Raw genomic sequence first — 14,715 nt, 5'->3', positions numbered from 1 at the left:
TATGCCAATACACATTCTCACACTCCCCACAAAACTTGCCGTAGCTTAGGGTCTAGCCCCGTGTATTTGGAGTTCTTCTGCATCAGCTGTCAGGTGTGATGATTGAGTAACTCAGCGCCTGATTTCTACGCTGGTTTGTGCTTTCTTTCTGTCCCACTCTTTCTCCCACCCTCAGTCATTCACTGAAGATATTAATGATGTTATACAGGAAGTGTCCAGGAAAACAATCTATTAATTTCCCCTCTGATTTTACAATTAATTTTGGAACTTTTGATGGGGTGTGTGTGTGTATCTGTTTAGTTAGTTCTTTTTAATTACTGATGAGTTTAAAGGGAAGAATTGTCAGCACGCATGAAAATAAATTTAGTCCCTTTTTTCTCTAAATCTTAAACTTTTTAGTCCCTTTTTTCTCTAAATCTGCATTTGTGTTCTGTTCCTGCGGGACCGACTAGAATCCAACAATAATCCACTGGAGTCACGAGTCCCCTGTCAGATCCCAGCTTCAGGGAATCTGTCTTGGATCAGCTTTGCACGTTACGAAAAGGTGTTGCCGCGCGGAAGGGGTGATACGAGAAGGCTTTGTTTCGCCAGTCTTGTAAAAAATATTTATAGTTTTAACTTCTTCCTTGCAGAGATTCTGAAGGACTTGGATGATTACTATGAAAAATTTAAACGAGAGACAGATGCAGTGCAGAAGAGGAGAATGTTGCACTGCATACAGAGAGCCTTGATTCGGAGTCAGGAACTGGGGGACGAGAAGATCCAAATCGTCAGTCAGATGGTGGAGCTTGTTGAGAACAGAACCAGGCAAGTGGACAGCCACGTGGAACTGTTTGAGACTTGTCAAGAGACTAATGATACCACTGGAAACAGCGGGAAAGCCAGCCAAGATAAGTCAAAGAATGAGACAATCACCCAGGCCGAAAAGCCCAACAATAAGAGGTCGAGGCGGCAAAGAAATAATGAGAATCGAGAAAATGCTTCGAATAATCACGATCACGATGACATCACCTCAGGAACTCCAAAGGAGAAGAAAGCAAAAACGTCCAAGAAGAAGAAACGATCCAAGGCTAAAGCAGAAAGGGAAGCTTCTCCCCCAGACCTTCCCATTGACCCTAACGAGCCAACATACTGCTTGTGCAACCAAGTCTCCTATGGAGAAATGATAGGATGCGACAACGATGAGTGCCCCATTGAGTGGTTTCACTTTTCCTGCGTGGGACTCAATCATAAACCAAAGGGCAAATGGTACTGCCCCAAATGCAGAGGAGAAAACGAGAAAACTATGGACAAGGCATTGGAGAAGTCTAAAAAAGAAAGGGCCTACAACAGGTAGTTTGTAGACTTTTCGTAGCGAAGAAGAATGAAACCACCAAACCAGTGTATTTATTGTCAATGTCACCTTTGTTGAGGTGAAAGGATTGTAAAATGTATATTTTTAAAGGAGGTTTAAAACTGAACCATTCCTGTTATAGGGACGGCAATAAGCAATTTTGTTTTTCATTTGGTAAACTGTAACAAGACTGTGGTCTGTGGACCAATGTATTCCAAAAGTAAAGTTATAAGAGTTTAAACTGAATATTCGGGTGTGTCTTAAAAGACAAAATTAATACTTTTTTTTTTTTTTCCCAGTGCTGGTAGCACTCTACCCATTAAAATTTTGATGACAAATATCTCTGAAATGTAATTTTGTTTTCTTTATTCAAAAATGTTATTTACCTTTTGAGCAAAAATTGTTAAATAGTTTAGCCATCTGGTTGTATCGGAATAAAGATGCAATACATCACAAATGTTACTTCTTTCAGTGATAAGCAGTGCAAGAGCAAACAAAAGGAGGGTAAAATTTGGTTCCTGCTACAAAGTGTCAGTAAAACAGTTCAATAGCAAAATGTTTAAATAGGCTTAGGGGATTATTTAAAAAAAAAAAAAAAAGTTAATGGTTGAATTTTACACAACAAATATTTTATATGCTGGCCAAGTACCACAAGGGCCATTTTAAAATGATTGAATATGTTTTATATTTAACCAGGAAGTGGTTTAGTAACAAGACTTAACATAAATGAAGCTTTATACTGTCACAGATAGTAGTGTAGCAATCCTTAATTTGTTTAAGTTGTATAAATGTACATTTTTAAGTGGAGTTGCACTTACTGTATTATACTTGGAAATGCAGCCAAATGCCATTGTGTAACCAATGTGCATTTCCTGCTGTATGTATGAAAATTGTACAGCTGTGATATTCAGAAATAAATGAAACGACTTTGACAGTTTGCTTCTTTAGCAATCATGTTTAGTGATCATTCAAACAGCTTAAGAAAAATTTCTCTTTAACCTCAGCAGCTCCAGTAAGCTGCTGCTAGGAAGCCTGAAACTGTTGTAGTGGTAACCAAATTACAGTTCTGATAATGAATCCTCACGGAACTTAGGACCAGCAGGGTCGCAGCAGAGCCAAAGTAGCGTTTAACCTTCCATCCAGCTCTACTCCTTTTGTGCTTGCAGCCGCTCTCAGACCTGGCTGTTTATCTGAAAATCGATAGCATAGAGCTGATCTTGTTCAGTTGTTTTCATGCTTTTACACTACAGATATAGATTATTCCATGTTTGTTATTAGCAGAAAGATCTTTTGTGTGACAGCATTTTCAAGCTTTTATTGCAGCCGTTCCAGAGGAGGCATTTTTATTCTTCGTGGTCAGCTCATACGTTAGCTACGAGCAAGGTGCTGTGTGTTAGGTCGGGTATCTGGATCCTCTGTCCCTTAGCTTTACAGTGAGCCTTGGTCAGACTGTTTACTTCACCTGCGTGGCTGGAGGGGCCAACGTTCTGGCTGAACTGATTTCGTCTCCTTGCCCCCCTGGGGACCTTCACTGCAAGTGAGAAGGACCAGCAGTAGGAAGGCCGTGGAAGTAGAGGTTGTGAAATCTGCTGGGTCAGACAGGAATCTTGTAAGAATATGAGAGGCTGGGGTTGGGGTTTTTTTGGGACATAGCATTCTCTTAAAATGTATAATTGTGTTGTTTTGCTTCCTGAACAGTGAAACCATACCACTGAAGTGATGCTGGTTTTTCCCCCATGCATTCCAGCAGGTCTCTCTGTTGGAAGTAGGGGAGACAAGGTTTTGGATCCAATTGAACAGAAGACAATCAAAGAGGCAAAGTGTTTTCTAAAGATGTACTGAAAAGCCACAAGATGGGCTGCATCACCTTGCATGGGTATTCCCTGCCAGACAGACATACTCACAGTGACAAGTAGCAGTCCTGCCTCACTTCTAAATGGGTACCCTAAGTGTGTGTGCATGTGCATTCCTGTTTCCAGTCGCTACAGCCTGTCACATTACACCAAGCCACCTTTGCCCTGGGCAAATGACCAACCACCTGGAATCACATCTCCTGCTCTTGAGGTGGTTCAGGGCTGGTGTGTAATTTCTCTACTCTCTCACTCTTCTCTTTTCCTCTTCTCCCCAAAGCCTTCTTGTTTTCCATTCTCCTTATGTGCTTACTGATCTTTCCTGCTCCTCCCTTCTTCCACTTGCTGTTGTGGCTCATCTCATTTCTGGTCTTTTCTGCCTCAGCCATTCTGTTGTCATCCCACCAGCCTACACTGAGAACATCGATACCTAGCAGGATTGCACTCATGAAACCCCAGTGAAACTTTTGTCTAGTGCAGACACAGTTTCAAACCGTAGCCTTTTTCATGAAATGCCTGCATTGGTTCGGGGGAGTGTTTTGAATGTGAAAAGCCGGAAGAAATCAACAAAGGTGCAAAGGAGTATGGTAAGAAAGTTCAGCTAAAGAGGGATCGGTAGAGCAATTTTATACTGCCCTTAAATTAATGTATTTCCAGCTACTAAAAGCTTGCTGTGGTCCCTCATATTTCACTCTTTTGCGGAGAATAGCTGCTGATCTGTGAGGCAGCTTGGAGCTACGTCCCTCTCCATGTTTTTCCAAGGCTTGTGTTATCTTCCCAGCTCACGCTGTTACAGGCTGCAATGTTGTTCTGCTGCTTGACCCTGAGTGTTGACTGTACCGACACCGTACCGTTTGACAGGTCTAGTTTCAGTCCATGGGCACAATTAATTACTTTAGTTAGATTTGAGGGACTCTGCTGCGGCACTAAGCTCCGTGCTGATGGAAGTGCAGCCATCTCGTGTTGCACCGACACTCTGCCAAGTGCTGAGTACCGTGCAAACTTTGGTCTGGCTTTGGTATCTTGTTTAAAATGCCGTCTTTACAAATCCTCCTTTCTTAGTTATTCAGAGTGCGTTTAATGGTCACAAGAAACTGCCACCCTTTGAGCCAATTTGTGTTATTTCTGTGTGATAGATCAGCTAATTTGCAGACTTCCTTACACTGCCCGGCAGGGTGACAGTGCTGACATTCAGGGAGATCGTCTGCAGGTTTAAGAAAACATCTGAGTCTCTCGGTGATCCTTTCATTCTGAGGCTGCCAACAGAAGGCTTGAGTGAGAGGAAGGCTCTTCAAGGAACTGAGCTAAGGCTTCTGACTTGTTTCCCACAGGCTACTGAACGGCTATCAGGCATGGTAGTGTTAATACAGTGTATAAAAATCAGCAGATGTTTGTTGAGGAAGAAGTCACAGCAGCAGGAGTCACAAATTTCTTAAACTTCTCATTGAAAACATTCAGGCAGCTGTGACCACTGCTGATCTGTGGTGGGTGTCGCAGGTAAGTCCGTACTGTGCTGCGGAACCCTTTGAGCTGATGACAAAGTCCTTCCAACTACTGAAAGGCACCATTTCAACACTCAAGTCAACAGAGCTGGCGGCAAACCTTACACCCAAGTTGTGCCCGTCCTCAGATGGCAGATTTGTCCTGCAGTAGGGCAGCTGGCAGTGAAGAGCTGGTGCTGAAGGCACAAGTCAGGCGGTGAAAGGCGGCAGCGAGGGAGCCCTTTGGGTGCTATGTCAGCTCCAACTGCAAAATGTTCCCAGCAGGATGGAGAGAGAGAACAACCCTGAGCCTGAAACAGCAGAGCGAAGCATCGGTTTCAACCATTTTATCACCTGAAAGCATCCCAGTTAAGCAGAACTACTGTCTCTGTTAAGCAGCAGCAACCCTGGCCATGTGCATCATTAGGTTTAAATAGGTTTCTTACTAATTAAGCACAGTTGCTGATTAACTATGTCCTAATTTTGTGGAGCATTCAGAATAAATACAATTGAATCAGACTGCTCCGCTGATCTCATTTTTTGGTAGGGTATTTTTAGTTAATCTTTTAAATTGTAATAAAAATGAAATAGAAAATATTGTAAACTGTTTCGCAGAATACTTAACAGAAAAGTTGTCTGTCATAGAAATGCTTTAAAACAAATTTGAATATCCTTGGAGTGCATTCTGTTGCTTTAGTCAGACCTATTACCATCCTCATGGTCTCTTTGCTCCGTGTACGTAACCCGCCCCCCCACCCAAATTGTGCTAGCCAATTCTGAATATTAAAAGTAGAGGGAGCATTCAATGTGATATCAAAAAATAATCAAGCTAATAATGCTTCACACAGCTTCTCACTTTTCCAGGTGTCACTGAAGTCCCAAATCTAACAAGTGGGAAGAATGACGCAGTAAGGAAGAGCACTAGGGCAAACTAAATATGTATGGGATGTGCTGAGACACAGTATTAAAGTTTTCTCCTGAGTTCAAGGTGCCTAGATTACTTTTCCCTGTAAGAGTTTATATTTGTCAGTAGTCAAAAAAAGCTGATGTCCCTCTGTCCCCGACTGTGGTAGTGGCCAGGACAGGAGTGTGGAGGGCTGGTGGCTCTTCCCCAGTCATGGGCTTCTGGTTGTTGGTCTGTGAAGCCTCATTACCGGGTTAAATTGATCCTTCAGGTCACTTTATAAACAGCTTCACCAACAGCCTCACCATCCTTCACTCCAGAGTCTGTTACTGGCTGCTCTGCAGGACCTCACCGCAATTGCAGCTCCTCTGGAAGAAGACAAAAGGTGCTTGATACCAAACTTTTATTAAAAACAGGTACCAATATTTAAATTTCTAGCTCTTACGTGAGAAGCGTGAGTAAACATTGTGGCTTGACATCCTTAACATCCAAAGTACCTTGGTAGTTCAGCCAGCCATTTTTAAAGACTTTGTGTACTATACACCTAATAAAAGGTCATGAATACTCAGATGCTGCAGTAATGAAGAGTCAAAATTCCTTTCAGTTGCTGGGGTGAAAATCTAACCTTCATCCAAGTTCAGGTAACTAGTGAAGCAGGCAGCAAAAAAAGTGTCTGAAATGGCAGAATTCCTTGCAGTACAGTAATCTGAGTTTCTAGATGACTGTGTGGTGTGCAACATGTGCCTGTACACTGAGTCTGTCTCCCAAAAAGGTTTCAAGGCAATTCCTCAGATTGCTCATCGAATGTAGTCCTATGGATATTGACAGTAATGTTCATTTTTAAGCTGCTTTAAGCCGTTACTTTGATTTTCAGCAGCTTGCTTTTTAATAAGTCAGCCTTCCTATATGGCTGCCAGCCGAGCCTGAGGGCTGGAAGAGACTCTGTGGGAGCTGCAGGAGATGCAGGCAGTGGGTGACTTCACGCTTGTGGCACGTCAGTTGTCCACGCAGGTGCTGGCTGAACTGGGCCTGAACTCCTGCTTCTGCTTCGTGCTTTGGGGAATGAATCACGATGCCAAGAAAACGGAGCGATGGTTTGCATTTGGCTTGCTGACAGGTCAGGTAAGGCCCTAAGAGACTGACATGTCTAGGGCTGGTAACTCAGCATTGTAAAAAAAATAGATATACATACTGAAAATAAACTTGGATCTTTTAAGTGAATGTTGAAAAACTTGGGTAAGACAGATGGAGTCACCTTTACACTTCACTTTGCGGAAGAATTAGTGCAATTGAAATGACTGTTGTCCTCTCAGTGCTACACATCCCAAACTCCCTCATCATACATACGATACACTTCACTAGTTCAAATTTTTTTTTTCCAAATAAATCCAACTTGCAAAAAAAAAAAAAGGTTTTTAGTGATAAAGGATGAGAAACCCAAGTGAGTTGTGCATAAATGACTTACCTGCATACAGAAAGGAATGTTTTGCTATGTTAATTAAAAGATATATATCAGGGGACTTTTCTTTGCCAGCTTCTGCTCTCCTTGAGATTTGTATGGTTTAATCTGAAATAAAATGCTCTGTTCTGATAATAGCTTCTCCAATCTTATAACTTTGGGAACAGACAATTTATTGAGAGCCGTATCAGTAAAAGATGAATTGTTAGATGCATGTTCCACCCAGTGATTTTATTCAACAACTAAAAGATTAAGGGCAATTCTTTCAGGAAAGTCCCCTGAGTTTGAATGCTTTAGTTTGGAGGTGTCCCTGGAGGAAGTTGAAGGTAGAAGGAAATGAATGTAGCAGGTCTTAAACTTTAATCAAGTCTAATCCCTGGTCACTGTTACTTAAAAACTTCGGTCGTGATCATATAATTTTGGCCTAGTGTCACCACAGAAGAGAAATATGATTGTTTGGACTCCCTGATTTTGCACTTCCATGCTTTATCAGGATTTTATTTATTTTATGTTTTGTCTCCCTTTTTTTAAAAATCTGATGAGCCTGCTCAGCTTGGATTGGAGACAGCTTCAGGAAGACAAAAGTAATATTAATAATTAATATTAATATTAAAAGTTATATTAAAATTTAAATTTCAATATTGTTATTAAATTTAATAATAATATTTAAAGTAATATTAATAGTTATTAATAATTGTTAGTATTTTAAAATTAAAATTACTGATACTCTTCTCAATCCTTGTTATTCACACTCATATATATTTTTTTTTCTGGGAATATAGAAGATGTCGTAAAAGCTCCATTATTCTGAGCCATTAGAATCAATACAAGGAAACCTTCACAAAAGGAAGAGAGGGACTTGTGAGGAGTGGAAGTAAGACAATACCAAGGTAAACAGCTGGACTTTGATATCAAAAGTAAACCTTCTTGGGCCATAAAATATTTAAAGGAGTTCTATCTAAATAGCTTCAAGGGAAATAGAGCATCAAATTTTTTGAGAAGATAAACACAGAGTATGTGACACTTGCACACTTCTGTTAGTTTTGATGAAAGGACTGGAGGCTGTTGTGTGCAGAGACAGCAGTAAAATTTTGCAAAGCCAGAACTGTGTCATGCCATACAAGAGAATATTGCAGAACTGTTAGAAGTGTGTTACCAAGGTGTTGTATCACTTTGAGATGTTGTTTTACAGAAGGCGCTGCTGGCCAGGAGGTATCACTTGTGTCCACAGAGGTTTCAAGGGAAGCCAAAGAACCTTCTGTGTGCAAGTTGGAGGCCAAGAGTCCATTTACTGTGTCCAACAGAGCAAAAGCAGGCAAAAATACATTTGACCTCAACTCACTCTCAAACAATAGCTAAGCAAGTTGCTCAAAAAAGCACAAATATTAACTTCCATGAGTAAACCATTAGTATTTTCCATAGGTAATGGGGGCAAATATGAGATGCTCATATTTCAGGAAGCATTTCAGGCATTAAATGGAGAGATCTGGTATCTAATGCTACTAACATATAAAAGGTGAAAACAAAGGAACTTCTGGAGGACTAGTTGAAAAGCTTTGGAGCAAAGCTCGGGATGAAGAGGTGTGTATTTGTAAAACTGATGTAGATCTTACTTCAAATGTTTCATTTAACTTTAGGAGGGTTCATCGTCTCATCCTTTCTAACGCAGGGCTTTTTTAGATCGATTTCTTGCTTGAAGTAAAAACTAGAGACAGACTCAGATATACTATCAGTGCAGGTTGCTCCTTTTTATGCTGGAACTTCACCTGGTCTTTCTGGACAGCAGAGATTCCCTCCAGTGAAAATACAGGTAAGGCATCTCTGCTCTGTATCAAGCAGCTGCTGGAAGCTCTTTTATCAGCACCTTGCATGCATCTTACTTGTCAACACAGTTTTTTGTCTCTGGGGTCCCTGTACTTCCTCTTAGGGAAACCACGTGTCCTCCTGGTAGATAGACAAGGAGCTCTACACGCACTCTTTTTTGCACTCTTTTTTGGGGGGGTTCAGAAGACTGTAATACACAATGGGTGGATGTGTTTCACTCTCTGTGATATACTGAATGAATCTTCGAAAGCTTATCTATCTCCTTACCTATGAATTACTTCTAATGGACAATCTGTGGGAGTGTATGCACCCTGTGGATTGGGAAATTCTGTACATATTTGCAGAACAAAGTCATAGTAGTAACTACAGAGCCACTTCTTGTTCAGCACTGCTGGAACTTGGACAGACTTTAAGGGACAGGGTTAAGTTTCTGCTAAGTAAGGATTGCTGTAAGATTGGATTCCCAGAAACCAGCTCTGTGAAGGGAATTTCCCTTCACAAGGATATGAATGTTTCTCATTCCACAAACCCTCTCTCCCCCACTCCCAGATAATTTTAGGTGAACAGGGATGATCAAGAAGATGACCACAGGAGAGAGGTGAAAGGACCATGCATAAATTATGCTGGGTGTGCAGATGGCTGCTTGTTTGCAGTATGATTTGAAAAAGGTTGATACATGTGATTGTCTTTTTAAAAAGCCAGAAGAACAATCTGGGGATCTATGAGCAGGTCAGCCTCACTTTGATCCCTGGGAAAGTCAAGGAGTGAGTCCCCTTGGAGCACATTTCTGGGCACATGGAGAAGAAGATGAATGAGAGCTGTCAGCGTGGCTTTACCAATGGCAAATCATACCTGCCCAGTGTGTTCGCCTTTTGCGATAAAATGACCAGATTTGCGAATGAGGGGAGAGCACTGGATCTCATTTACTTCAGCTTTAATGAAGTGGATGCTGTTTGCATAAACTTTAGCAAGGTTTCAACATTGTCTCCCATAATATTCATGCATCTAAGCTGGGAACTTGCAGTCTGGATGGGTGAACAACTAGACAGGCAAGCAACTCGTTGGATGGTTGAGCTTTGAAGATTGTGGTTAATGGGTCATACACCTTCTTTCTGGGAGCTGGTAACAAGCGGAGTAATGTGAGTCTGTCCTGTGACCTGTCCTATCGATATCAGTGAACTGGAGGAAGTGGTGAAGGGCTCTCTTGTCAAGGTGGCCAGTGACTCCCAACTGGGATGGTGGTACCAGTCAACAGGCTCGATGTTGGGGCTGCCATCCAGAGGAACCTAGACAGGCTGGAGCCGGGGGCTGACGGGAACCTTGTGCAATTCAGCAAGGACAGCTGAATTCATACAGCTCTCCAGAAGTCCACAGGGAAACACCCACTAACTCTTACTTCAGATGTAAGAATCTATTGAAGCATTGGAGACAAGCTTGTTGCTTCATCTGTGGGGATCAGCACTATAAAGAAAAAGTAAATAAGCAGAGTAACCCTATTAATCCATCCTTAACCAATCCTGACACAAGTTTACAGTTCTGGAGTCTTGCAGGGTGATTTTTTTTTTTTTTAATTGGAAAAAGGTATTCCATGGTGATTTCTTTCCTGTCAAATACAAACAGATGAAAAACTATCACCAGCTTTCCTAAACCTTTTCCTTAACGGAAGTGCAGAATAAGGGAATCCTGCATTACATAATTTATCTGAAGGTTTATGCTTTTTTTTTTTTGCTGTGCTTCAGGTAAGTTCCCAGCTCCCTGCATCTCATTTCTGATCAGTTTTAGATAGATTCAAAACCTGACACCTATTTTTTGACTACTGCTTTTTTGTTACTGCTTTAGTGCCTGGATATGATCATAGCTGTTGGAAATGCTTGTGGTGGTAGGAAAAAGTCTGATGCTGAAACACTCCACAATTCTGAGTTTCCAAAATAAACTTCTGTAGCAATGGGATTTTCTGAGCTTAACCAATCCATGTGACTGAGTCAACGTGGAACTTGTCTTCTTTGTGGTAGTGTTTTCATAATCGCAGTTTTATTTTTATAAATCCCATACCCCAGGAAACAGGAGATTTGCAGTGAAGATAGCATATTTATCAGAAAGGAGGATGAAAGGCTGAGAGAAAACAGCATAAAATTGTGCACAGGCCTATATTGTGGGTCAGGAGCTGGTGCCTCTGCCACCTCATCCTCTGTGCGAGGCGTGAATTCCCAAGCTGGTATGGCTGTATTTGCTGCTGCTGTGATGTCTGGAGGTGTGCAGCTGGGCACAGCAGCACCACCACACCTGCCCAAACTACACTGATGTTACAGGCTCTGGGGAGAAATGAAGCTTTTCCTACAGAGCAGAACCTGGTCCAAGAAACATACATGGGATGGCATCTACCTCAGCGCACAGACTTTGTGTCCTGGGACCAAGACACAAGCACTGACCGTGTATGGCCACAGCTGGGACAAGGGGAGGAGGGTCCCACACAACAGGTTTACTGACCCACATAGTCAAGTTTGAGACTGTTTTGGGAAAATGTCCTCTTTAGCAGGCTGCTGGTGGACATTATGTCTCTCTCTTGCTTCAAGAACCCAGAGAGGAGGTACAAGTGGTTGGGAAAGTCATGGAGCAGGAGAAGGGCACTTTAACCATGTTGCAAAAACAGCAGCTGTGAGCCTTGTGGTGGGTTGGCATTAGCCCTGGATTGAATGAGCAAGTCCCTGTCTCCTTGTGTGCCCTGGAGGTCATGGGGCAGGGTGGTCTGGAGGGCCATGGGGGCCTGCCCAGCCCCAGAGAGCATGCAGACCATCAGTAGATGTTTTTCTGGACTGTGGTCATGTGCTTGTGAAACCACCGTTTATCAAACTGCTGCAGTATTTCTGCTTTATGCTAATAGAGAGATGTTTCTGCAACTTCTGAATTTATTTAGCCCAAAGCAAGACCAATGACTTCTCTTGCATATACTGGAACCCTACGGTAAGAAGCAAGAGTGAAGATGAACATAAATGAAGCCAGGGAACAGGTGCGGCTACAGAAGACTGGGAATTGTGACTAAACTGTTGTTCACATGCATAAGCACAATTCTCACTGATTTAATATCTCACATCTCTGGCTATCTACATGCATTGTGTCTTATCACCCTGTCCATGCCATCCTTCCTATTCTTCTGTGCCCAGTTCTGCTGTCAGATGAACCCCTACAGCTTTTACCAAAGCCAATTGGAATTTCAAATGAGTTTTATGTGATATTTTAAGTTGGTAAGTCTTGTTTTCACAAAATCCAGTACCACTGGGGATTCGTTTTGTTGTACTAGTGGGTCTTGATTTTTCCTAAGGCTCCCACGATGCATATATTTCCAGGCTTTCATGGGACTGGACACATTAAATTACTTCATATGATTCCCTCTTTGGCTGTGGAACGTCTTGCCACCAGTAACTCGGTAACTGCTGATTTGCTAATCATACCATGGAAAAAATATAAGACAGTGCTAAACATACCACCAAGGAAAATAAATTGGTGTCTGTAAGTTGGAATTGCTAGTTAAAAATGTTAAAAATATGAATATAAAAGGATGATAGAAATTTAAAAATCTAAATATTTACAAAAGGGCAGAATCAAAGATTGAAGTGAAGGTAGATACCTTGAGACCTTTGTATCAAAAACCTTGTCTCTGTGTGTGTCCTGTTACCTGCTAGAGCAAAGATGTGTTTATGTTCACCTGTCTTGCATCAGATTAACTTCCAGTATCAGCTTCAAAACTTCTCCAGTTATCACTGTGTTGTGACCCCAGATTTCCTACTGTGAAAGACCAGACGCTGATACCCTTGAACCACGGTGCTCAGGCATCCCCACTGCTTTTCCCATGACGCTCTCCAAGGAAAGACAGCCACCTCTCTGCTGCAGTTTTGCCCTGCAGCCTTCAGCTCAAAAATAAGACCTCTGCTAAAACCAGACTTGATCACACCGGGCTCATTGAACTCCCCATTCACATGGAAAGTTAAGAAAGGGTTTGGAGACACCTGAAGGGAAAGGATTTTGGCTGCTCCCAGTCCCATGGAGCCAGCCACTGTCTCCTTTGCAGGAGCCGGATGAGTAAGCATAGGTGAGATGTGGTGACACCGAGTACATGGAGTAGAAGTCTTATTACACGTTTCCTTGTCATTGTCCCAGTATACATTGTGTTTATTTTGCAAATGATGAGCTGATCCTTTTAGCAGGAAAGAAGCATTAGTAGCTAGGGTAGCAGCATTGGTAGGTAGGGTTGTCTCGCCTCCCCATTGTGCAGGAATGAGATCTCTAAGGGGTACGTTTCACTCAGACTTAGGAGAACTGCAGAATAAAAGAGACAGGTAGCAGCTAGTGGTGGAGAAAGGGAGGGAAAGAAAGATCTAAAAAAAAGATGTAAGATCTTAAAAAAAAGGTCTCTATGAGTGGAAAGTTGTAGAAGGATTCTGCAGCAGGGCTGTCAGAGCAGCCTGGACAAACCCTGCTCATTTCAGCCTTTATCCAGACCTCTGTGGGACACATCTCTGCCATGTGAGAGAAGCTCCTTTGTGTCAGTTAAGGAGCAGTCCTTATATCCTGTAGTTACAGGAGAGAAGCACTCTCCCTCTTACTGGTGAAAGACTCCAGCTGCACTGCAGTGCATACAGCCCCAAGGATTATCCTTCCCTTTTTTTCTTAGGGTTTGTCTCTGTCCCACTTTAGAAAGGCACCTTGGAGCTCCAGAGAAGATGCTGTATCTTTCTGAGCACTCACTTGGGTCTCCTCTGGGCTCACAAGCTCTTGCCGGTACCATTGCTCCCTGCAGTTTCGTTGCCTTAGTGAACTGCAGCTTTCATCCATGCTGGCTTCACATGGACACAGCAGCTGTGGAGAGAGGCATCAGTAGGGAAAAGAATCCTCGAGGCAGCCTGCTGGAGTGGATTCCCAGCCCCTTTTCTGTGCTCACTGTCAGGCACCGTGTAGCTAAAGCGTTGCCTTACTGGTCTCCACCTGGGCTGTTGCACCTGAGGAACAAAATAAGGGGGTGAGGACCAGTAGCTGTAGCACCACCAGGATGCTGGTGTCACATGGGATCTCTGCAACTTGGGATAGCCGCCGTCCCAGATACATGCACATGCTGTCAGCTGGTTCAGCTGGGCGCTGCAGCTGGAAGGCTGTTCAATTGCTGACCAGCTTTCTATGGCAGAGAGGATGCTTTGCTTCAAAAGTGAAATTTCACTCCGTGGTACGCCTGAAGCACCAGCAAGTTGTTGTTGAGCCAGAGCCCTTTGCAGAAACATTAGACATGGAGCAGTTTTCCCAAGGTCTGGTGACAGCCTTAATTCTTGAAATAGGGTTCTTCTCCTCTAGCTCCCACTCCCTGGTCCCTGTCCTGCCGTGTGGAGGGCACAGCTCAGCTGGCTTTTGACCTGTGCAATAGGGTATTTTGAAGTAACATGTAGTCCCTTATCATAGAATGGTCTGGGTTGGAAGGGACCTTAAAGATCATCTAGTTCCAACCCCCCGGCCATGAGCAGGGACACCTTCCAGAAGACCAGGTTGCTCAAAACCATATGAACCATATCCTTAATTTTCAGGCTGGGGGTGCAGAGACAGGCTGGAAAGAGACCTATCTACCACACCTCTACCCTTAATTCCCCCCATCCACTGTGTCCCCTTTTCTCTGCATCTTCCCTCACACCTCTACCTCTTTCTTCCTCTGCAATGTGCTAGGAAAATAAAATTCAAAAAATAGTGACAGTGTTAGGACAAATGAAATCCACTATTTTTAGAGCGGCTGAAAAATATCAATACTCATTTTTAAAGACCAATAACTTTTTAAAGACCAACATCTTCTGGGTAGTCTGGAAAAATAAGTTTATCCTTCCCCATCT

The 14,715-nt window shown here is 42.7% G+C and overlaps 1 protein-coding gene across 1 annotated transcript; it reads left to right on the top strand.

Moving 5' to 3' along the window:
• The first annotated feature begins 535 nt into the window (after positions 1-535).
• ING1 (inhibitor of growth family member 1) lies at positions 536-2,265 on the top strand. Its single transcript, XM_010176140.1, has 2 exons — positions 536-544; positions 635-2,265. Exon 2 carries the CDS (start codon positions 704-706, stop codon positions 1,334-1,336), a length of 633 nt encoding a protein of 210 aa, XP_010174442.1. The 5' UTR covers positions 536-544; positions 635-703; the 3' UTR covers positions 1,337-2,265.
• The last annotated feature ends 12,450 nt before the right edge of the window (positions 2,266-14,715 follow it).

The sequence above is a fragment of the Antrostomus carolinensis genome, unplaced genomic scaffold, assembly GCF_000700745.2.
Source record: "Antrostomus carolinensis isolate BGI_N321 unplaced genomic scaffold, ASM70074v2 scaffold2779, whole genome shotgun sequence".
NCBI lineage: Eukaryota > Metazoa > Chordata > Aves > Caprimulgiformes > Caprimulgidae > Antrostomus > Antrostomus carolinensis.
The sequence above is the reverse complement of the archived record's forward strand: the minus strand, read 5'-3'. Positions and strand labels throughout refer to the sequence as shown.